The sequence below is a fragment of the Crotalus tigris genome, unplaced genomic scaffold (assembly GCF_016545835.1).
Source record: "Crotalus tigris isolate CLP2741 ecotype Arizona unplaced genomic scaffold, ASM1654583v1 scf7180000023827.205595, whole genome shotgun sequence".
NCBI classification, from domain to species: domain Eukaryota; kingdom Metazoa; phylum Chordata; class Lepidosauria; order Squamata; family Viperidae; genus Crotalus; species Crotalus tigris.
The window spans coordinates 160,991-186,396 of record NW_024100212.1 but is presented as its reverse complement, the minus strand read 5'-3'; the positions used below and the strand labels follow the sequence as shown (position 1 = coordinate 186,396).

Here is a 25,406-nt window from a genome sequence, read left to right as displayed (position 1 = left end):
GTGTGCTTGATGTTGTCAGCTTGAAGGATACCCAAGTATTTGTAGTACTCTTCCTCATCCAGACTCTTAATGTTATTTTCGTGGGGCATCTTGATTCCTTCAGTTTTCACTCATTTTTCCTTGTTTGATAGTAAGTGTGGCACATTTGTCCAAGCCAAACTCCATTACAATATCTTGGCTATATATACGGACAGTGTTGAGCAGCGATTCTATTTCAGATGATGTTTTTCCATACAGCTTCAGATCATCCATGTAAAGGAGGTGGGATAGTCTAGCAGATGTTTTTGATGTTTGATAACCATGTCCTGAGTTATTCAGTATTGTTGACAGAGGAAACAGTGCAATAACAAATAGTAATGGTGATAATGAATCTCCTTGAAATATTCCTCTCTTGATATTAACCTCTCCCAGCTTCTCACCATTGATCTGCAACTGTGTCTTCCATTGTGCCATCGATCTTTGCACAAATTTTCTGATGTTTCTACTGACTCCTGTTATTTCTAGGCACTTTATTATCCAATCATGTGGCAGAGAGTCAAATGCCTTTTTGTAGTCAATCCATGCCACATTCAGGTTGGTCTTCCTTCTCTTGCAGTTTTCCAAGATCATTTTGTCTATTAGGAGTTGATCTTTTGTTCCTCTGCTATTGGGGCGGTTTCCTTTCTGCTCAGGTGGAAAGAGATTGTTTTCAACTAGATGCTGTTGTACTGCATCAGCTACCACACCAGTTAGTAATTTGAAAGTTGTTGGTAAGCAGGTAATTGGCCTGTAGTTACCTGGTGTTGCCCCTTTTGCTGGATTTTTCATTATTAGGTAGGTTTTCCCAGTTGTTAGCCACTTTTCAATTTCTCCTCCTTGTAGTATATTGTTGAACTGTTTGGCAATGAGTGGGTGTATAACAGTTAGATGTTTCAACCAAAACCCATGCAGTTCATCTTCACCTGGTGCTGACCAATTTTTGATTTTCTTTGCTCTTTTTTCTACCATTTTTGTTGTTATTACTAGTTCTTTCATTTCAACTTCTGTTTTATTTGCATCCACCTCTTTTAACCAAGCCGCATCCTTGTTGTATTTCTTTGGGTTATCCCATATCTGCTTCCAGAACTGCACTGTTTCTTCCTTGTCAGGTACTGACTGATTCCTTGCAGTTTCTCCATTGATGGATTGGTAGAAACGTTTCTGATTGGATTGAAATTGGAGGTTCTGCCTATAGTTTGCAATTCGAGCTTCATATCTACTGATTTTCCTGGCTATAGCTGTTATTTGTTGCTTTATTATTTCCAGTGCTTCCTTGATCTTCCTTGTTTCTAAGTGGTATTTCTTGATTAGGTATTCTTTGGTCTTCTTGTTCTTCAGCTTCTTTTCTTTCATCTGTTCTAGCTTGCTTGCATGTGATCTTAACTTGCTGATCTTATTTTCTAGTCTAACCTTCCATTTTTGTGGTGCACTGTTTGTTTGTTTTTCTTTTTTGTTGATTTTACATCCCAGGTATTCTGTTATAACTGCAGCTGTGCTGTACATTAATTGGTTTGTTTCTTGCAGTGAATTGGTGCTTATACTTGCTATTGCAGTATTTGCATCTTTTAATGCTTGTGCTAGCTGTTTCTTTGGAACAAGCTTCAATGCAGGCAGCCTTATTCTGTTGTTTTTGTGCTGTTCTAGATGCTCAGTTATTCTTTGTTTCAATTCTTTTATTTCTTTAGTTAGAGGGTTTTGTTCTTCCTGAGGAAGAGGTGCCTGGTTTCCAAATGAGAACAGTTGTATATCTCTGCTGGATTCCTTCACTGCCAACTCCCCCTGGTTTGCCTCTACATTCTGAATTACTTCTTGTAAGGCTTTGATTTCTTTGCCCTGGGTAAACCTTTGCAGTTCGTCCAATTCTGTTTCTGTAAATACTTTATTTCGTGTTATAAATCGGCGTTGATCTGCTAGTCTCTGTTCTGTTATTTCTGATTCTGGATGTTGTTCTTTCCAGAATTGGTGCATTCGTTTTAGATATCCTCGCCTTGTTGGACTTGATCTGTAGTAACAGATCATTATTTCTTTGTTTTCCATCACTGTGTATCTGCGACGGGTAAACACCTTTTCTTCCAGTAGTTCTGCAGCTGCTGGCCCTGGTTGCTCAGCCAACAGTCCTGAGTCCTGTAACCCATTTTTCACCAGATATCCAGGAACTCCAATATCTAGTGCGGACCTTGTTAACCCGGGCGACGTCCGAGCCGGTATGGCATTCTGAAATTTACGTCTCACCATATTTTTTATGGGAGAGACACTCTTTGTCTGACTCCTCTGATGAGACCTGTCCAGTATGGTTGAACCTCTGGCATAGCTCTCATCTTCCTCAGAGTACACAAGCCCCACAACCACGTCAAGGTAGTGCCTCACTGGGGGAGTAGTGCCTCACTGGGGGTGTATTATTATTATTATTATTATTATTATTATTATTATTATTATCTTGGAAGCAGGCAACCTGCAGCTTTCCAGACATTATCTATTAACACTCTCTAGTACAGCTCAGAGTCTGGGAGGCAAGAAGTGAAGTTCCCTATGATCTGACAACTTCTAAAGACTTTGTGGACATTATCCTTTGCAGAATTACAATCTTCTGGTATGAATACTTTGTATGACTACTTCCATAAAAATTCTACAACAATAACTATTCCACAAGAATTGGGACACACCAATGAAAACATTATTGTGGGAAAAAGAACTTATTGTTTTTACAGAACTATGAGAAAACATGCTAGCCTGTGAAGCAAATACATTGTATATATTTTAATCTCATGAGCCTAGCTTGAAGCTTGAGAATTGTATCTAGGAAGGTCTCTGCTACGGTGAAAACCAGTCCTAACCAGAATTTACTGATATGATAGCAACTTTAGAGACAGCCCCTAGGAATTAACAACCATAAAAAGTAATTTGTAAATAAGGGCTGGGGCGATAGAATTAGGGGAGTGGTAGATGTAATCAGAGGCAGAGATAATGTGTTCATTTTAGAAGCTTTGGATAGGTTGTGACGACATGATTACAATATGATTACTAAGCCAATGAAAAAGAGATGGGAGGTAAATTTGAAATGGCAATGGAGAATATAAAAAATGAATATTGAAGATTTGGGGTGTGTCCACTATGTGCTTGCATGCACAAGAAACACCCCCTTTGCAAAGGAGTACAAATATTACCATTGTTCTCTCTTGGAAGTTTTGGCTTGTGATTATTTCAACTAGACAACGAATCCCACAATTATAAAACATTATGTACAGAGCATATTAAAAAAAAACGAACCTATTTTTGTCTGCCATTGGGCCTCACGAGGCCTCCCCCACCCCAAGGCATCCTATACTCCACTTCCTATTCCTTGGGGGTCCCAGCAGGCCTCGGCCTGCTTCCCACTTAGCCATTCAAGGGAGCTAAAGCCAGGCAGCAGATGCTATCAGTGTGTGGGGGGCTATGTGAGCTTGTAGGCCGAGGCCTTCTTCGCATCCAGCTAGCCTTGCATCTGTAGGACTTCACCTGCTCCTCAGTCAGCTCCAGGGCCCAGCAGCACCCAACTGGTCTGTTTTTTGCAGAGAGGTGCTAGCTGTTGTGATGAAACGTGGTGCAAGGCTCAGAGGCTCCTCATGGCAAACTTTATGTTATTCTGCGAGGAAGCATTATTATTGCAAGCCTGTTTTGGGGGGGGGGCTTTTTTTTTTAAAGGAGGCTGGATGGGAAGACAGTGTCAGCCTACAAGTTCTAACAGCTCCCCTTCCCTCTATAAAATATATTGGCACGTTTAGTAGATAACGCTATTTGTTCCTATAGTCCACTTTTTGGAAAGAATAGTAGGTTCTTGAAATGTAGATATGTGATTATTTGTGATCTAACCTGCAACTCGTCTATTTAGATTAATTAGATCATAGCCACACATGTCTCATTAAGCAGATCAATGGGTTGGTTTTGCGAAAATCAGAAATTCTCAACAAAACTCTCATAAACATGTGACTGCAGGATGCTACAAATGGCCATAAATATGGGCCAGTTGCTTAGCTCCTGAAGTGCAATCACATGATGGGGAGGTTGCTGTCCGAATTTCAAATCTAGGTTGTAAGTAGCTTTTGAAGACTCTGTCATAATTTCAAATGGTTGCCAAGCAACTGGTCATAAATCAAAAACTACCTGTGCTTATCTGTTTCTTATAGAATGTGACATCTGGTCAAATCCTTTGACTTAAAACAATTCCTGATGCATTTCTAGTCAAATTATCTTTTAAAAAATATGGTTCACAAAATGTTTAAATTACGGTATTGGCTTTTGTTCCTAATTGTTTGTCTATGTTGATTAACAATATATTATCTTAAACAGCTAGAAAACTTGTGCTTCAAATTGCTCTTCTCTTTAATATGCCAATTTCTTCCCCTCCTTGCAAAAAAAAAAAAAATTATAATCTTGGCAGGTTGTTTGAGGAGACTGAGCAGGGACAAAAGCCTGGTGCTGAATAATATTCTTGGTCATGCCTGAAAGCCACTTTTGATTCTCTTGCTCTACGGCTTGTCAGTTACCAAAAGGTTGTTACTGCTTTCTACAAGGAAAGATAAATTGTCAGAATGACAAATGGTTTTCCTAAGATTTGAGTAAAGCACTCAGGCAGTAAAATGCTGAAGTCCCAGAACTGCAAATAGCTTCAAAAGCTTGGGCCAGCAATTGGATCTCTGGAAAAGTTATCTCTAAATTGCAAGGATTAATATGGCAAAAGAAGGAAATGTTTAAGTAAGGTTATTTGCACTTCATTAAAATTTAACATTAAAGATTAAATGTATTTGAATTTTGTCCTGAGCCTTTTTACTTTTAAAAACGCTGTGAATTGTGCACTTAAAGAAGGGTGAATACCCTTGTTCAAGATTGTGGGACGATATTTTTAGATTGTAACTGAATTTGGGTTATTTGTCAGCTTTATCTTTAATCCTCTAAAAGAAGCATGAAACTGAAATTGAATTCTTGCAATGTGCAAACTGTCCTTAACCGTCTTTTAGACACAGACCATCATACTGATAAAAATCTCGCTAATCTTATTAAACACATTGGCTGTCTTATTGTAAGATCCTTTACTAGTCCAGTAACAGGAAAAGAGGCTGCATGTGTGTTATATACTAATCTTCCTTAGCTGCAATCTTGCTTAAGGAGTTTGGGTTTTTTTGGGTGGTTCTACTCTCAGTTCATTGATTATTTTAAATTCATAGCCAGCTTATGTGTACAAATGAGTTATAATTGTGAGGGGTTATTTTAAGTGTTATCAGTCTTTGCTGTTTATCTTTTATCAGTTAAGTTTGTTGCTTTCATTCAGCTGCTTTTCAGTTGATTTCTATGGATTTGAAATATTTTTTATAGCCATTGTTGTTTGTTGTTGTTAGTTGCGGAGTCGTGTCCAACCCATCGCGACCCCACGGACAACGTTCCTCCAGACCTTCCTGTCTTCTGCCATCTTCTGGAGTCCATTTAAGCTCACTCCTACTGCTTCAGTGACTCCATCCAGCCACCTCATTCTCTGTCATCCCCTTCTTCTATTGTCCTCGATCTTTCCCAGCATTAGGCTCTTCTCCAGTGCATCCTTCCTTCTCATCAGGTGGCCAAAGTATTTGAGTTTCAACTTCAGGATGTGGCCTTCTAAGGAGCAGTCGAGGTTGATCTCTTCTAGGATTGACTGGTTTGAACGCCTTGCAGTCCAAGGGACTCACAGGAGTCTTCTCCAGCACCATAGTTCAAAGGCCTCAATTCTTTGGCGCTCAGCCTTTCTTATGGTCCAACTTTCACAGCCATACATTGCAACTGGGAAAACTATGACCATTATAGCCATTACAGCTAATCAACGAACATTTCAAGACTTTTTTAAAATGCAAGTTTCCCTACTAACTGCAGAATGAGATGTGAAACAATCTTGAAATGTTTTATATTTTAAGATTAATTAATGAACATTATTTGATCTGCTGGGTATACATGTTTCAAATGAGGAGGGTTAAATATAGCCAGTTGGCTATTCAGATAATTGTTTTTAATGTTATTTTTTCATTATTACATATGTGTAGAGATATCTTTCTAAATTTTTTTATTGTAAATTATAGTACTTTTTATTGTAAACCATACTACATATAGACTACATGTGTATAAATGTAATCTATAATATTTCTCTTCGATCTCCATGGCTGCTTTTAATTCATCATTGGCATCGTCAACCGTCCCATTTGGTATTTTCAACAAAAGAAACCCCTGGCTCTTTAGACTGACCAAGAGTGTAGTTTTATTTAAAAAAATCCATCTGGGCACAGCAGAAGCAAAGTCAGTTCTGGGATTTTCCCACAAAAACCCACATAGGTTTTCCCACAAAAACCCTCTCCCCATCTGGGGCACCCACAGTTCATAGTTCACCAATTGAGTTCAGTTCTTTTGCTTTGGGAAAAAAAATATCTGCTCTGGTCAAACATTCTTCATGACTTGGCCTTGGTAGATGATGTTTCTCCAGCAACAGAAGGTTCACTTACATTCCATAGCCTCCTCCCCCCCTTAGGAATTCTCTCTCTCTCTCTCTCTCTCTCACACACACACACACACACACACACACACACACAGTCACTGTTTGGCAAAGCTGCAAGTGAAAGCAGGTGTAGGCAACTATGGAGTTGAGTCAGGTTTCATAGACATGTTCTTTGTATAGGTGTTGGCTAACTAAAACTCCTTTGTGCTTTATAATTTTTCATGAGGATGAGGTAGTCTTATTAATATGCCAATAAGTATCTATCACCTGAGAAATCTTAAGGCTCTACTTGCAGCGATAAACTCATCATACTCACGTCACTATGAATTCATCAGTCACTCCCCAAATATGAGAAACATTGTAAGATTAAACTGACAGCACCCCTTTTCAGAGAGAGAAAGAGAAAAGGCATTTGACACCTCTTGACACTTGCCAAAATTCCATTAAAAATCAACAAGTTTAAAAAAGTATGTTGAGATTTTTACACAGAGTCTGCATGGCCATCTGTCAGGGATGGGCTTAGCAGATTCTTGAACTGGACAGTGGGGTAGGACTAGATGATCTCCACAATCTGTTCCTGCCCTCACATCCTAGTATTATAATCTATCACTTGAACTGTGCACTTTAGAAGCAGCATGGAAAGCAGTGCAACATAAATTATTCAGACTTCTGAGTGGAACAGTATCGCTTTCCTACCTCTCTGTATCAGAGGCTTCAGTGTCTTGATTTCAGTTCCACCAATGTGAGGCAGCCACTTACAGTGGCATACTCATATTCAGTTTTGTATTCAGAGTGCAGTCACAGAATACAGATGTCATACATGGATATTCTCTGTTGGAAATACATATGGCTACAATGTAAAGCAGCATTCCTTAATCTTTCCAGCTTGGCAAACTGGCAAGAGGGGATGGTTTTGTGTGAGCAGCAGGTGTGTGCCTCAGCATATGTAGTAGCTTCATTTACACAAGCGCCAGGTACAAGCATCTGCCGCTTGCACAACTGAACCGCCACATGTATTCTGAGTGGGCCGCGTTGAGTGGGGAAAAAAATGGGGACTGTGTTGTTTAGCGACCCCCGTGAAATGGTCGTTCGACCCCAAATGGGGCCCCGACCCACAGGTTGAGAACCACTGGTGTAAATGAAGTAGCAATGTCTGCTTTCTTTAGCAAAGGAAAAGCAAGGAATGTCAGGCATCAGGCTTTAAATTAGCTGAAGGTAGGACTCTCTATTAGCTTAGCTGAGAGAGATTTAAAGCAGAGTAGAAAGTAAATATTTTAATTCATATTTTTATTTTTTGAAAAATTTGCCCAGTAATGCAAAATGTGAAGTTTCACTATATTAATTTGAGAGTTACAACTGAAAATTAAAAATTACAATTATCAGCATTTTTAAAAAAATATACATCCTTCCAGAGAAGTGACAAGAATGGGACAATTCGTTTCAAAACATACTTAGTAAAGCACAATTTCAGCAGACTCCCCAGAGGAAATTTCAGAAGTGATCCAACTCACCTGGAGGGCCCTTTTAATTACTGCCAACTATAAAACCATCTGAGGTTTTTTGTTTTTTTTGTTTTTAATTGAAACTGGATTATGTACTTACTGGCTGTATCCAGGGCTAGAAAGCTTTGGTTGGCTACTCTGATGATGCAATAAGCTAAATATTCCAGTTGGTTTTGGAAGAGGAAAGACTGGACTTTGCCTAGTTTCTCTCCCCTGCCCACTCCCAAACTCATAGTACCATTTTCTAGAACATAAAGGCAAAAGAGCTGGTTGACCTGAACTTTTGTACTTCATAATGAAAGTGAAAATGAAACAAAAAACAGGAATACTCGGTTTTCCCTTTTGTCTCTTAAGAGCAGTGTTATCAATCTACTATTGCAGGCAATTGCTCACATTTGCAAAGATCCACCGCCCCAGCAGCGTATCAACACAAAACACAAATAATGTTATACACAGAAACTTCCAGATGAGTTCCAAATGGCTCAATGAAACCAGACAAGAAGAGCCTTTAAGGTTAAAAAAAAAAAAATCTGCATTTTGTGAAGTAGATCGTTTGGTGCAAAGTTCTCACCCTGAATTTGGTAGGTTACTTGAAAAAAATGCATCCAGAAATATTAGTTCTTTTGTTTAACAGTCCGTACATGACTTGCTTCATTTTCTGTTACAGAATTAAGAATCTCTTCTTCATTAATACTGTGCTGTGTCATTTTAGCACTGCATCAGGATACTACTGGTGTCATATCCCACAACTGTTCAAAAGGAGACAAAAAAAATAAGGTTATTAAACAATCCAGAATCACTGTAGATTTGGTGGGGTAAGTTACATTCTCACCTTCATAACTTTATCTGTTCCAGATGTCAGCAACCAACCCCGTGTTGCATCAAAGTGTACATGGACAACATTGTGTTTGCTGTAATGGAAAGTGGCTGTAGGAGCACGTCTAAAGAAAGCACATATCAGGACAAAGTGAAAATATAGAAATTGGAAAATCACAATGTCATAGCTAGATGCTAAAAATAAATAAAATCTTAATTGAGATCCCATGGCCTTCAACAAGTTCCTAAACTATGATTTCTCATAGTTCTAGCCATCATAAGCATAATGGATTAGCAATATAAAAATTGCTCATCTGACTCAGACCTAGAAAAAAACCTTCCAAATTGATATTTAATAATAATAATAGTAAAGTTGGAAGGGATCTTGGAGGTCATCTAGTCCAACCCCCTGCTCAGGCAGGAAACCCTATACCATTTCGGACAAATGGCTGTCCAGTCTCTTAAAAACTTCCAGTGTTGGAGCATTTACCACTTCTGGAGGCAGGTTGTTCCACTGGTTAATTGTTCTAACTGTCAGGAAGTTTCTCCTTAGTTCTAGGTTGCTTCTCTCCTTGCTTAGTTTCCACCCGTTGCTTCTTGTCCTGCCCTCATGTGCTTTGGAGAATAGCTTGACTCCCTCTTCTTTGTGGCAGCCCCTGAGATATTGGAACATTGCTATCATGTCCCCCCTCGTCCTTCTCTTCATTAAACTAGACATACCCAATTCCAGCAACCGTTCCTTTATATGATTTAGCCTCCAGTCCCCTAATTATCTTTGTTGCTCTTCTCTGTACTCTTTCTAGAGTCTCAACATCTTTTTTACATTTATTTATTTCATTTATCTCCAGAAATCAGCATAAATTGCCCCAGCAACTGGAAAGGGGATAAGTTACTTACTCCTCATCTGTTATTGTTTCATAACAAGCATCACAGATTCTCACTTCAAATTCAAATCCCATTAGAGGTATGGAAGAGCGCTTTGAACTGCATTTACCACACACTGCTTTTCCACACTTTCGGCAATGATGCTGAAATTTAAAAAGCACATTAAGATTCACCATGAAAGAACTGAAAGAATCTATCCCATCAAATCATGTCAGGGTGGGGTCCTATCAATTTCCCTCTCTGTCCCCAAAGCTCTGCTACTCCACGTTAAAAAAATTAGAAACCACATTAGATGATACTACTACTACTACTACTACTACTACTACTACTACTACTACTACTACTAACAACAACAACAACAACAACAACACAATAATAAATTGACAGGCTCATTCTTTTGCACCAGTAGTATAGTTTTAGTTCCATAAACATGCACATTCCTGAAATGCTTACTATTGGCACACAGGACTTTGTATCAAAAGGAACAGGAGACGATCTTCAATCACTCAAAAAGCAGCATGACACATACCTGTCTAAGGCCTATTTTCTTGCTATCCCACATCTGTTTGAAGTTCCAGAAGAATGGCTGGTCACATTTCTGGCAAGAGTCACTTTCCAACCATTCTGGTGTCTAAGAAAAGAAGGGGTGGGGTGGGGGTGGAAATCCTTAAACTCAGTTGTGTATAGGCCACAAATAGATACCAAGTCTATTCACTTAAGGGGATGTGCTGCTCCACTCTTCACTGGGATTGGCATAGCAAATTATTTTGAAATTCTACATTATATAAATCAACAATTTCTGTATACATTTGCTTACATTGTACACTTTAGATCTAAAGTTGATAGCCATGAGTTCCAAATAATGGATTCTCAATCCAATCTCTGAGGTTTCCCTTAAACTGCCTTCTGTTGTATATTTGGTTTGTCTTGTCTCCATGTTTGTTTTCTGAGGTTTTAATATTTAGAATCATAATGCCAGTTGACCTACTGGGGAACGGCCTACTATTTTCTCTTCAGGAAATTGACTGTAAAAATGTAAAATATCTTCCCTTGTTGCTTATGAATATATGTTCCTTGAGCCAATTTTGTTCTTCCTTCAATAAAATCTTGAGTACAAATTGCAGCAATTTCCTCTATAGAAATACAGTAAAATCTTGATCATTTAAGGGAGGAGATATCTGTTACTCTTAAATGTCTGTTAAATCTAAATATATAACATTCATGTCAATTTACAGCATTTATATTAGCATGTAATCATGAAAATATGCCTAACTTTGTAAACTGCTTCATTTGCATACTTACAAATGTACACAACTGAGGTAAATAGACAAAAATAAAAACTAAGTGAATTATCCAGATGACTTTGAGTACAGTGGAATTAGTCTATTATTATTTTGAGGGGATACACAAACATGAATTTTGTATGTTGTGTTTGACGTTTGGCAAATGAGGCTTGTTAAATTACTGTACGGTATGGATTTTCTCAAATACTAAACTAGCTGCCTGCATTAAAAACCTTAGACTAGCTTCTAAGAGAAACAAACATGTGTATCCAGCACCATATTGAATTATATTCAGTATACGTACACAGTTCCAATGATATGTGTACTTTTGTGTGAGACAGAAAGCACTGGATATATGTCACTCCTAAAAGCAATGGCCCTACAAAGCATCAAAGGCTGGAATGCACAATCCTTCATTCATGGGATACATGGGTTCCCAAACATTCCACCTGTAACTTTCACAAATCGGAGATTGTGTCACCAACATTTGCTGCTAGAACTGCCAAATACAGGAGATGTTAAGAGCAGGAATCTTTTCCACTATTATCCTTAAACTTCCCAGCCTTGCAAAACAGCCCCCAAACAGTTTGGAAACTAATTTTGGCTGCATTTAATAAAGTTTTGCAAATAGGAATGAAATAGGAGGTCTTCCAGCAACATTTTTAGTTTGATCTTCCAAATTAAGCCCTTGGACTAGATCACGGGTAGGCAACCTTGGCTCTTTTATGACTCGTGGACGTCAACTCCCAGAATTCCTGAGCCAGCATAGCTGAAGTCCACGAGTCATAAAAGAGCCAAGGTTGCCTACCCCTGATCTAGTCCAAGGCAACTGAAGAGCATCAGGCTGAGAGGAGACACAGACAAGCTCCCAACAGGAAAACACAATGTTATTATACTGAGTTTTCAGGCAGTCACCTTTGGCTTAAATGGCTTTTTGATGCATCTTTTGAAGATTACGTAAGTGATAACTTCCCTGATCAGAGAAAGAGGAAGAACTGACTGGATACCTCTTGCCTCTCAACATCCATATTCCAGACAACGATCCTGCCATCCGCCCCACAAGAGATGAGTTGCCGAGTGTGATGGGAATAAGAGAGGGACTGAACTTTATCACTACAGAGCACGTAGAGTAAAATAAAAACAACATTAGGAACCATTTATAAATAGGATCAGTAACTGGAACCTGCCAACTTTCCTCCATCTCTCTTGTCTGTCACACATACAAAATTTGATTTCTCCCTCCACATCCTGCCTTAATCCATAGCAAAATTGAGAGCAATATCATATGTTGTGGCATTTATTTGGGAGAGTGTTACAATCTCAGCATACTGCTCCATAACCTGCTCATTTCTCTAACAAATAATGATCGCTATGTTTCTTTGAGACAGGAAAGACAGATGTCAAGATTTTGTGTGTGTGTTTTAACAGAACCCCAAGATTCAACAATTAGAACCAGGTGCAAAGTCACAACACTTTGAGAGAAATTCCAATTTTGAAATTTAGACCTTAAAAATTAAATTAGTCAAACAATTTTGACTGCTCCACTCCAGACATCTGTATGTAGATGCCAATCTTTCTTCTGCCTCAACCTTTTCCCACGTTAGTACGCTCATAGACATATATTTCAGTTTATACTTTAATACTTTAATAATCTTAAATAACTGAACGAATCAGTTGTTATACATTCATTTTAAAAATCAGCCATAATCTGAAGATAGTATGACTACAAGTGATGTCTATTTCCACTAATAAAAGATAATGGAATTATGTCAGTGAAATGCCCGGCTTAACTTTCAAAAATAAATGCATGTGTCATATTTGCATGTCAGCTTTCCTCCAATTCTCTGAAAATATTATATTTTCATGCTCAACATTTTTTTTCAGGTAACGGGCCCTATCGAGGGACTTCATTCAGTGTTTTTGGATGTCAACAATAATTAATGTCCAAAATGTAATGAAATCTCTCATAGAAATCTGAAATTTTGTGGCACCTCAGGCACTGTAGCACTCAGAATTTAAACAAACCCAAGTGGCATTTGGTTTACTTTGGTGCTAACGTGAAATAAGATTATTTCATTTTCACTTGCTAGAAATGTTATTTGGGCATATTGTTTCAAGAGGTATTCTGAATTTCATTCATTCTGGAAAAATTCAGTTTAACCACAGTTCCGAATGAGATACTTCTCTCTAAGCGTATGTGAACAAAACAAATATATTTTAGGACCGGGATAATAACAGCAAGACTACAGAAAGAAGCGTCTGGTGCCCAGTTTGTACCTGTGTCCTTGGAGTTCAATAGCTGTTCCTTTTCTTCCTCCAATGTCCCACATAATGATAGAATGATCAGAACTGCCTGAAAATAGGACACGTTGAACAGGGTCCCAACACAGGGCACTGATTCCACCTGAAAAGAAGACAGGGGGGAAAAAAGAAGGGAAGGATGGAGATTTGTATTAGCCACATATGAAGACATTATTATTGAGTAACTAAAGATCTACCATTTTCTATAAGACATTAGAACCTGGGCAGACAATACAGACAACCACACTAGTAGAGAGTTGGACCAAGGCAGGAAAAGCCCAAGGAAACTGATTCAATAACTTGAGCTGGTATTCCTTGCAGCTCAGCCTACCTTCCTCTCATTAGTCCCACTAATCAACTGATTTTAAAAAAATGCCGTGGGTTTCAGTTTCCATTCTGGGCAGTTACCATTAGCATGAGGAAAAATATTCAGAGCTCTGGCTGCTGGATGTGGATATTTGCATTCCCTAGCCTGCTAAGGAATACCTGAAGAGACGCATGCCTTCTGTCAAACAGAATGGCCCAGCCACTGCTACACTCCTATGCTTTCCCCTGAAATTTCAATTTCTTGCAGAGAGGTCAAAAACAGAAATTTTCCACTGAGTAGCTACTGCCTTTGAGACCATGCACTCCAGGTAGCATCTGTTCACCTAATATGGGCTAGAGAGGGTGTGCTGGGAGGTCCCATTGGCTAGCAGGTGGGTGGAAGGAGAGTCCAGAAATGAGCCTTTTCTCTAATGGACCCTTCTGGGGTAATAGGTGATGTTGTTCATTGTCCTTTTTTCCTTTGACACTCTATTTCTGTCCCATAAAAGGAAGATGAGTCCTGGAGAGATAAATAGCTTTTAGGAGTCTGACTCAATCAATTCCAGAGATCATTGGAAATTTGGTTCTATGGCTGCAGATTAACCCCTTCTGCATTAAGCCTCAACCATTGTCTTTCCCAGCCTCTGCTTCTTCTTTCCCACAACAGATGCCTACAGGCATTCAGCTTCTTCCAGTCTTCCCAAAATTTGTTCCTTATTCAGAATATCTGGTTGTGAGGCAAAGTCTGAAGAAAGCCCTCCAGCACTATGAGAAAAACCATATCAACTAATGCAACAAAAGATATTTCTGGGGCCGAAAATGATAAGATATTCGAAGTAGCCACAACATGTAGGCCACTCAAGTTAAAACTTGAAAGATTTTTCATAGAACTTTGAACCTCAGGTTTAATCCATCCATCCATTCACCTACCCAGCCGCCTGCCCATCCATGTCTGTCTGTCTGTCTGTCTGCCTGTCTGTCTGTCTGTCTGTCTGTCTGTCTATCTATCTATCTATCTATCTATCTATCTATCTATCTATCTATCTATCTATCTATCTATCATCTACCTATCTCTCTCATCAATTATCTACCTATCTAATTTAGGTACTGCCCATCTCACTCTCAGAATGATTCTTTCTTGTAGAGTGTTTTACATCCATTTATGTTGATCACAGAAAAGCCAGAGTGATTCAAAATCATACCTGTATGTCCTCTGAAAGTTGTTATGAGGCTGCTATTTTCTTGTTCTAGTTTAAGGATGGTCACTTGCCCAGAATGATCACCAATAAAAACATTCCGAGTCTCCACATCAAATCTGGAACGAAGGGGTTCAGGAAGCTGACAATACTAGAAGTGTCTCTCCCCACTTTTCAATGCTTGCATGGGCTGAACCTTTATCCCCCACAGTCATCCCCAAACAAACCACCATTTACTTTCAGGGCTGCTAGCAAGAGGCAGCACCTCAACTGGAAAACACCCAGTATCTTCCCTCTCAGTATAGTAGAAGATAACAACACAAATGTTGCTTTTATCCTGTTATCTCTGCAAGCTAAGAACTGCTCCTCAAGGGGACAGAAAAGGTCTCTCAGTTCAGAGGAGAAGAACTGTGCTCTGGATTTACCTTTTTCTGATATTAGGTTGACTAAAGTCCATTTTTCATTTACAACTGTTGCAGCATCAATATGGTCAAAATTGGGACACTAGACACTGATGGTTGCAGTGTTTCAGGGGCCATGTGATCACTTTTAGCGACCTTCTGACCAGCAAAGTTGATGGGGGAGCCAGATTCACTTAACAACCGTGTTATTCTTAACGACTGCAGTGATTCACTTAACAACCGTGACAAGAAAGGTTGTAAAATGAGGCAAAACTCACTTAACAACTGTCTTACTTAGCAACAGAAATTTTGCGCATAGCCGTGATTGTAAATTGAGGACTACCTGTACTTTCATTGCCCGCAAACCCATTTGTTAAGCAAGTCAGACTCAAATCCATTTCCTTGTGAAATCCAAGAGCAACAATGATTCTTCTCACTGTCCTCAGCAAACAGTTCTTTGACATGGCTGGTGCTCCCTCTGCAGAGGTTAGTTTGGTAGAACTTCATCTGCTATAGAGATGGGAGTTATGCTCTCACTTTCCTCTCTTTCAGGATGAATAATGGGAAAAGCCACCTTGATACAGTATAGTATAGATAAAATCCAACCACACCTTCCAAGGCATGACCCAAATACACTAGTACAGTGGTTCTCAACCTTTTTAAATGCTGCGACCCCCAACCGGTCGTAAGTTGAAGACTACTCAACCGGTCGTAGTCGAGGACTACTCAACTAGTGCAGCTTCGTTTGCAGAATGGGACTTTTGGTGGGCTCAGCAGGGCAGAGACAGCCTGGACAATTCCTATTGGCTTTTGAAAGCCAATAGAATTAGACTCTATTCAAGAGAGTCTATTCTATTGGCTTTCAAAAGCCAATAGAATAAAAGGGAGTAGCACAGCTAAGGAAAAGGGGAAAAAAATGGCGGACTGCGTTGTTTGGCGACCCCCGTGAAATGGTCGTTCGATCCCAAATGGGGTCCCGACCCACAGGCTGAGAACCACTGCACTAGTACATCAAGCTGGGAAATATTTAGGTTTTGTTTCACTTATTCAAACCCACCCTTGCCGTGCTCTGCAAACAGAGGATACATTTTCAATCAGAAACTGTTGCATTTCTAGTTCCTAAAATATTCAGTATTTCAAAATACCGCAGAGGAACCAATGCAAGATATTTATGGGCTGTTAAGTCAGCATTATTAAACAGCTACAGTGCATCAGAAAGATAAAATCAGCTTATAATTTCCATGCATAAAAGCATATTTACACATTCTATGCTTGCTTTGTTATGAAATGGCAGGCTCGAAACTCCTTAAAATTATACATAATGCCACTATTCTTGGAAAGGATACTGTAACCCACAAGCGCCTGCACTAATCCGGTAACTGCCAAGTCGTTGACCACTTTCAGAGCAATGCCAAGTAAAGTATTTATCCTGCCCAATACTTAGGAGCCACTCCATTTCCAAAACAAAAAGGACCATCAGCACTTTGCTCTGGTGAGCTGGAAGAGGAAGAATACGATGGTTAATGTGGTACATGAGAGCTTTTCTATCCCAAAAATATATTACTTTCAAATTACATTTGTGTTAGTTAAAGTTTATTGTGGTTCCATTTCTGCTATTGTTACATATTTCTTCAAGTTGCCCAAATGACCTCAAAGGAATGCAAATATTATGGAGTTGCAGCCCAAATGACCTCAAAGGAATGCAAATATTATGGAGTTGTGTTATATGCCTAGAACAGCAGGAAAGAAGTGATGTGAATGGAGGAATGGTGTCGAAAAGCAACATGATGGGCCTTGAAAACAAACCACCACTAAATGGAGCTGCTCCGACAACAGGAAACAGAGATTTAATTTAAAGAGCAGTGAGGGACAACATGAGTTAATCTTGGTCTCAGTTCTAATAGTGGAACTTTCATTCTGTATATTAGCTTGCTTCAAAATGTATTGAGATATAACTTCCCAATTCCTTACCAGCACAGCAAAAAGATTAACCTAAATTTCTAGGAATTTTAAGCACCTAACACCTCTGGTTAACAGTGATCTACACTAATGATAGCACGGATGCATCTGCTGTCATTCCTAAATGTTTTAATTTTTTGTTCTTCTGTTCAATCATGTCTAATTCTTGGGGACTGTCTGAACAAGTCCCTGCAGTTTTCTTGGCAAGATTTTTCTAAAGTGGTTTGCCATTGCTTTCTTCCTAGCGCTGAGAGAAACTGACTAGCTAAAGGCCAGTCAACTGGCCTTGTGCCTAAGGTGGAACTAGAACTCACCCTCTCCCAGTGTCTAGCCTGATGCCTTAACCATTACAATTAATTGGCTCTCATGTCTTTAATAAAGAACTCCAAGTTTCTTGATATAAGCGCTCAGGCGCCTAAACCGCAACATGGGTGGTAAATAAATTTGATAGATCAGATAGATAGATAGATAGATAGATAGATAGATAGATAGATAGATAGATAGATAGATAGAAATAAGTAACTTTCAATGTGGAAACATGTCATTTTATTCTGGCTTAATCACATGGAGATAAATTCTCATTTATACTTTTCCAAAGCTGAGAAGCAAGTGTACAGTTTTAATTTAAACTTATTTGTTTGTTTGCTTATAAAACTTATAGGCCACCCATCTTACCTCAAGGTAAATCTGGGCGGCTTTCATTTTGTTAACTGATTATTACAAGTGGCATCCAATTAATGAATCCAAACAATGAATTACCCTTGTGTCTCATCGCCTCTGCATAATAAGCAAATATTGGGTTTTATATGAATTGCTCTCTCTCTCCCTTTGTCCCATTATTTCCAGGCACAAAAAACAGTTTTGAGACAAGGAAACTTAGAAAGTGTTGTATTCTGGAATTGGTGTAAGTAATATAAGTGACAACACTTGGAACCAAGCACAGTATATTAAATTGATTTCTTCTAATAGCAATTCATTCATGTTATTGACTGAGACTAAAGGCTGAAATGTATATGATGTTGAGATGTGAAAAAACACCCAATCATCCAAACGTGTTGAGCTGCGAAGAAAGAATGCAGACTCTCCCCTTCATTTGACTGCAAGTTGTTTTAAAGTCATATAGAGGTTTTACTTGCCATTCCAGATAAATGCAAAAAGTTGAAGATCTGGTAGTGCTATGTTGAATTTAACATAGATTCTTGAATTTTTTTTTGAAAAGGTGGTATGTTTTAAACTTTTATCACAACAGTAACAAACGTATGTCATAATTCAGAGCCTCGGAACTTAATAATGGAGATGAACGGAATGCAATTATGTTTGCAGGTAGCAGCTTTGAGAAAAAAATTAAAAACCACCCTAAAATATGCATTATGCCAGAAAACAGCCAGAACTATTTAAAAAGCCAGTCTACAATATTGATTGCTTTTGTAGGCTGTAGAATAAGGACAAATAAATCTGGAGGGTTTTTTTTCCTCTTAAAATACCAACTGCATCTCTTACCCTGGTAACTTTTAACTGCTGTCATCTTGTTGTAATCTTCTGATAAAATAAATTCCTGGAAAATAACAGAGTAGCCACTTTAGAATGTATTAAACATCTAGTTTGCAATGTAACATTTCTTGTTAAAATCCAAGAATTTATCATTTTGTGTCAATCGTTTTGGATCGTATCCTTTTAGATTCTGGTGAAAAAGGCTTGTTCTTCACCTCTGATTCATTGGCTGTCTGAGAACCCTGAAGGCATCTCGGCTCAGAATGCAACAATATGATCCTTTCAACCATAACCTCCCCACCCCCACCAATTCAGGTAAATACAGTTTGGAAATTCTGGTTTTCTTACATAGTATCTACATGGCAAAGTTCTTCTTCTTAAAAAGCAAGCAAAATCTAGAGATATTTTTAAGAGGTGTGTGGTAAACATAAGGGGGTTTGGCCTAGATTCTCCAAATGTGTTGGAACTACCATTCCCAGAATGCTGATAGCAAATGCTAGGACGTCAAATATGTCCAGAGAGCACCAAATTTGAGGTGACTTACTCATAGAGGGGCTTCACATTTATTTATTTATATTCCACTTTTAATATTTAGCCCCAATTTTGGTGGGACTAGAATTCACAAGTCTCCTGGTGCCTAGCTTTAGCCACTAGACCAAATGAGCATTAGGATGGAATGTGATTTGCTATATTTGCCTTAGTATGTTATGGAAACCCACCCACTTGTGATTTATTTGATAAGCTATATTTAAAAGAAACTGATGCTTACTGCAGCCTCAAGGAAATGATACAGCTTTCTGTCTAATATATCTTACACAAGAGGACTGGCAGATGGTAGAGATATCTTATACCCAATTATCTCTACTAGTGGTGGATAATCAGCCGTTGTTAATCTATTATCTTATCCATTCAGACTGGAGAAGCCTTTCCTGTGACATACTGATAAAAGTATTTCATAGGCACAATTGATGATGATTCATTTAAATCAGATTCTCCATAGTTACTCAGTAATAGGACTTTTGCTAAAAAAAGGAGATGGAAAGTTGTATGATGGGAAGTTGAAACTAGTCGAGGTAAATATTTTTTTAAAAAGCTTAGAGGAAAAAACAAAGAACTAGTAGGCAACGACAGGATAGTGATTAAGCTGCTACCATTGCTAGAAATCACTCCAATTTTTTAGAAGTACAGAAATACCTCGGTATTTGATTGCTTCAAAACTGGTTGAATGTGGTACTTGATGCATTTTGATGTGAAAATGTTGTCCCGGTACTTTCAGTGGCTGTAAAAGGAAGAGGGGACCAGCTGCAGAGGTCAGACAGGAAGAGAGCCCTGCTGGGAAGGTCACTGACATACAGAAAAAGGGCAAGAAACTTTTTCCGGCCAAAACAAAGGGTAATGTGGTTTGTTTGGCACTTGTAGTTTTTAGTACCCATTGTGCCTCCCAGAACCAATTAAGGTAAAGTACCAAGGGACCACTGTAAACAAAGAAAGGGGTGGTGTTTACAGTTATGTAAACTTTATTCATCATCACAGAGTGACCAGAAAGAAGATAAATATAAAGGAAGATAGCGTGCAGCAATAGAAGAAATTTAGCAAAATTAAAAACCCATGGCTTTTACTTAAGAGAATGTTAATGATGCAATATAATACAAGCTCAGAGAGCACCAAAGACCCTGCCACAAATGCAATAACAGAAATCAATTGTTGAAAAAATTCTGAGGATGCATAAAAGGTTCCCTGAAAAATAAGTTGGAGCAAGCTCGGTGAGGAGAAAAATGGACTCTGAAAATGTCCCTGTTGCTTCCCACACTGCCAAACCATCTACAAATATGAGCATATTTGATCAACAGGAAACAGAAAAGAAACTCTCGCAGCACATTTGCAAATGGAAAGCAGGCAGCCTTCCACAGATTTGCTTAATAAAATGGGGAATAAGGAAGAAAAAGAATATTGCACAATGTTCTTGTCACAGAATTTAAGTTTATGCAAGAGCCTGGAAAAAAACAGCACCGACATGAAATGAACTCAGCTGTTGCCTCAGGATCCAGTCAACATTCCTTTGTAGTCTTATGTGCTGCCATTTCTCCACATGGGCAAATAACTACTGATATCCAGCCCATTTGATCTTCTTTCTATTTGGAGAAATTACTACGTATACACACACACACACACACACACACACACACAAATTTTCATCAAAGTTTAGTCATCAAGGCTTCTTTAAAAATAGAACTACCTCTTGTCTTCTTTCTTTCTCCTAGCTTCTTTAATCTTTTACTTTTATTTATAGGATGAATAGTTATTTTAGAATAATTTCTTCTAATTATTATTCAACTTTTTCTATTTTGATCTGTTGTATTGAGATCCTGTAATATTGTTTTCTCCTGATTCAGTCTGCCCATTACCTTATCAAAAGTATTTGGTTACTGTGAGCATGGCTTACAAGTAGTCATCGACTTACCACCATTTGTTTAGCGACCGTTCGAACCTACAATGGCACTAAAAAAGTGACTGTATTTGTACTTACAACAGTGGCTGCATCCCCGGGTCATGTGATCAAAATTTGGGCTCTTGGCAAGCAGCATGCATCAACAATAGTTGCAGTGTCCTGGGGTCATGTGATCACCATTTGTGACTTTCCCAGGCAGCAAAGTCAATGGGGGAATCCAGATTCAATTAACAACTGCATGATTCACTTAACAACGGTGGCAACAAAAGTTGTAAAATCGGGTATAACAATCATCTTGCTTAGCAATGGAAATTCTGGCCCCCAATTGTGTTCGTAAATTGAAGATTATCTATATACTCTCCATATGCTATTTGGGTTATGATGTTAATAATAGTTTTGTTTACTTCTAATTGCTTAGTCATCAACTGTGTAATACTAATTGCCCGGGTCTTTAGTCATTTTCCTAAAACAAAAAGCTTCTCAGCCATTGTCCAGCTTTCTGGCACTTCATCTGTTTTCTGTCCAAGTTGTACATAAAAGCCTCAAAGCAGCTGACTCAACTGCAACGCCCAACAAGCCACGGCCAAAGTGAGGGATCTGAAGAGTTATACTTGGCGTCTAATTTCCCCATCCTAATTCACTAGCCAACTAGTCCACTCCAAGAAAGGAGCAAATAAAATGAAGCGAGAACATGGCCTTGTTTCAATTTAGCTGAAGAACGAGTTGACTTTTGGGCTTGTCTTTTCTTATACTATTTACATTGCAATGAAAAAGCATAAGAACTTGTAACTTTAAAAAAGATAATAATCTGACAGTTGATTTTGCTTGGTTTTTTCCTCCTCACCCTCAGAGCTATGTTTTGTAACCTGATAATTTTTTCTTTAAAAAAACACACCTGTATCATAGCAATCAGCCTGAAATTCTTCACATAATTGTATAAATCTAATTTGCTGTAAAGAGGTTTACTTCTGACATACATAGGATTGCACCTTTAATACAATTTTACCACAATGAGTTAAGGGAAGAATGTTTCAGAAGCATGAATTGAAAGGATCAGGCATAGAGATGTTTGGCTGCCAACTGAGTGGAACATATGAAAGTTATTTTTTTTGTATTATTTTTAACTTTCTTTTTAAAGGATGCTGCTTTTACATTTTGCAGCAGTTTTGTCTCCAATTTAATGGCCCCGTTAACAGCATTGCTACCCATTCATTTTTAATTATGCATGGTTCTGTCTGATTGCTCTAAAGTTTCAATGCATGAAAAGGAGAAGCAGAAACCCTATTAATAATTTAATTAATTTAATTCACGTTTGGCTAATGGCTTCATTCCTTCCCCAATGATAGCTGTATCTCACCAAGACCTTACATTTAAATCACCAATATTAACATTACACAAGTATCGGGTAACATTCCAGAGTCTGAGAACATGATCATAACTGCCAAAGATGCAGAATACACAGCAGGGCCAAATCCAAGCACCCTTGTTTGTCTTTTCTCAAAAAAAATGTATTCAGGTAGTAATCTATGTAGCAATCTATTCAACATATGTCTGCCTCACCTCAGTACTACTTACATTTAAGAGAGAGGAATTATGGCCTTCTTGATCCACTACAATTCCCAGTATCCCTTACCATCATCTGGCTCAGCTGGGAGTTGAAGTCCAGCAGTTCTCAAAACTTGAAAGCCTTTTACAGGCTTATTTGTCTATAACAAAACAGTAAACCAGAAACCTTTGCATGCAACTCATGTGGTCTAGTGTGGAGCTATAATCCTTACTCAAAACCATATTTCAATTGAGTTTTGCAACTCCAGGAATTCAATTCTTAACCAGAAGTCTTGATTATATGTACTTACTGAGACTGTACCATTGTCAAGACCAACAGATACTCTTCTTGTTTCCGGGTTAACACACATGCAGGAACAAGGGGCTATAAAAAAAAAAAAGTAATACGTTATGACACTGAACTCCCTTATTTCATTGCTTAAGAATAGATAGTCCCTCTTGCTCATTTAGTGGGCGGTAGGGAAGAAACAGGCAAACAATCTATTATGGGCTACCTGTTACTTTTAAGTAGATTTAAAACATTCACCAACAACGATTTTATATGCAGGGTCTTTATTCATCCCTGAGATCCATACCAAAAAACTAAACATCTGGGACAGGAATAAGCTGTGTGAGACGAGCAATATTTGGGTTCTGTGGACTGGCTGAAAAGGAGTGTTTTGTTCATAAAATGCATTAATCTAATTACCTGACCATCATATGATTCCTGAAGGACTTGATAGGTGGACAAAATGCCAAATCCTGTTTAAAATCTGGCTGACTGTAAAAATCTGGCTGACAATGTGAGCAACCGTCATGATTTATTAAACTGTAAGCCACCTGACTCTCAGAGACTCTAGGCCAGGGGTCCCCAACCCCCGGTCTGTGGACCGGTACAGGGCTGCAGCATGCCAGCAACCGGTCTGCACAAACAAGCAAAGTCCCATCTGTGGGATGTAGGCAGCACACAAAACCATGCACTCTCTGGTCCATGGAAAAACCTTTCTCCATGCAACCGGTCCCTGGTGCCCAAAAGGTTGGGGATCTCTGCTTTAGGAAGCTCACAATAGAAGAAAATGCAATCTAATCAATAAAACATAAAATGCAATAATGATTGGCCAACCTTTTTAGTGCTGTTGCTAGGAAACTTTCCATGTAGTCTCCAGAAGTCAGGTTTGACTCAAAGGAAACTTCTGAATGTTTTAAATTCTAATTAAATGTTGACATTTTATCCTACACAAAAAGGCCCTAAAGGGAGCAGGATAATCAATACTTTACAGAATACGCTGAGCCCACCCCAAACACAGATATGCCAGGGAATATTTGGGGAGAGGGTTCAGAGCTTAAAAGGATAAAATGAGTTTCATATGCCAGGTTTAGGTTACTTGTTTTGTCCCCAAAAGGAAAAAAAAAAAGATTTTCAAATCGCCTCCCCCCACCATACACACTCACTCTGAGACAGGATATAGAGATAGTCCTCACTTAACAACCACAAATGGAGCAGCAATTCTGTTGCTAAGCAATGCAGTCATTAAGCAAAACATTACGTGACCATGTCTGACTTCTTCCGCAACTCCCCAACTCCCGTTGTAGTCATTAAGGTCACTTTATGGGATCACAATTTGCAATTTTACTGCCAGCTTCTCCACTGACTGCTTGTTAGAAGTTGGCAGTAAAGCACACAAATGGTAATCTCACAACTGCAGGACATTTTCCTGGCTGGAAATACCCGCCAACTGTGAAGTGCCTGAATTTCAATTACTGGACCACAAGTGCAACAACCAGTGATACAGTTACTTTTTAGCACCACTGTAATTCCAGATGGTCATTAAGCAGACAATCGTTAAGTAAGGACTATCTGAATTGGTAGGCTGCACTTTCCATACTAATGCTTAGATATGCTTCATGCCATACAAGCAGGAAATTTCCATTTCACATTTGCATTATTATACCGGTACAATAAACCCTATAATTGCAAGAACCTACCAGCTTATCCAGCAAGACTCAGTACAGTGCTGTCAAAGGGGTTGTGTTGTATGGCAAACAACATAAAAAATAATCTGGTACAGAAAATGCCATAATACTCTCATTATTTCATTTTCTGTCTAAGGGAGGTTTGTAAAATATTAGCCACCATATGAAAAAATTAGAATCAGTAAACAATAAAAAAAGAAATACACCATTTTCTCCCTGTGGATTCTTATAGAACTAAAACTGTGTTCTTAATTCTTGGAAATGTCTAAATTGAGCAGTCCATCATCTCCAGATTTATCTTAATGCTCCTACACAATTTAATGACAGAAAATTGCTTAGAAATAGAAGACAGCTGTTTTGTGTTAACATCCAAGAAAAAATCACCCACACATTGTAAGACACGACAATTGACCCCCTCTGAGGATGAATGCAGGAAATCTACAGTAAGTTATATTATATTCAAAGTTAATTTATCTTTAAAGTATATGTGAGCTGGAACTGATTTTTGTTGTTCTAGTTAAATGAATCTGTTTCTTGATGAGTTTTCCCACATTACACTGTACAATTGTTGTAAACTATGGTTAGAAATTATGCAAAATATCAGGCTTGAGCAACAAGCCAGTAGGATAATTTATTTTGCAACCAATGGATTAATACTCCAAAAAAGTGGACCTTGCACTAGTGGGAAACATTAGGAAGAAAAAATTGACCAGAAATTATGCATTGACAAAAACTTCTATTTCTAAGCAATTTTCTATCATTAAATTATGTAGGAGTATTAAGATAAATG

The 25,406-nt window shown here is 38.5% G+C and overlaps 1 protein-coding gene across 2 annotated transcripts in view; it reads right to left on the bottom strand.

Annotated features, from left to right (window-relative positions):
- Positions 1-7,778: 7,778 nt before the first annotated feature.
- Positions 7,779-25,406, bottom strand: part of WDFY2 (WD repeat and FYVE domain containing 2) — a 47,863-nt gene continuing 30,235 nt past the window's right edge. Inside the window, exons 3-12 of one of the 2 annotated variants that reach the window (XM_039321763.1) lie at positions 22,954-23,027; positions 18,658-18,712; positions 16,545-16,695; positions 14,804-14,916; positions 13,272-13,398; positions 12,002-12,107; positions 10,241-10,342; positions 9,724-9,854; positions 8,843-8,951; positions 7,779-8,759 (exon numbers count right to left, since the gene is read on the bottom strand). In XM_039321763.1, the coding sequence (XP_039177697.1) occupies positions 8,730-8,759; positions 8,843-8,951; positions 9,724-9,854; positions 10,241-10,342; positions 12,002-12,107; positions 13,272-13,398; positions 14,804-14,916; positions 16,545-16,695; positions 18,658-18,712; positions 22,954-23,027 (998 nt within the window). In that variant the 3' untranslated portion in view covers positions 7,779-8,729. Of the gene's footprint in view, positions 8,760-8,842; positions 8,952-9,723; positions 9,855-10,240; positions 10,343-11,909; positions 12,108-13,271; positions 13,399-14,803; positions 14,917-16,544; positions 16,696-18,657; positions 18,713-22,953; positions 23,028-25,406 lie in introns of those variants that run through there. The other variant, XR_005554017.1, reaches the window with a different exon arrangement.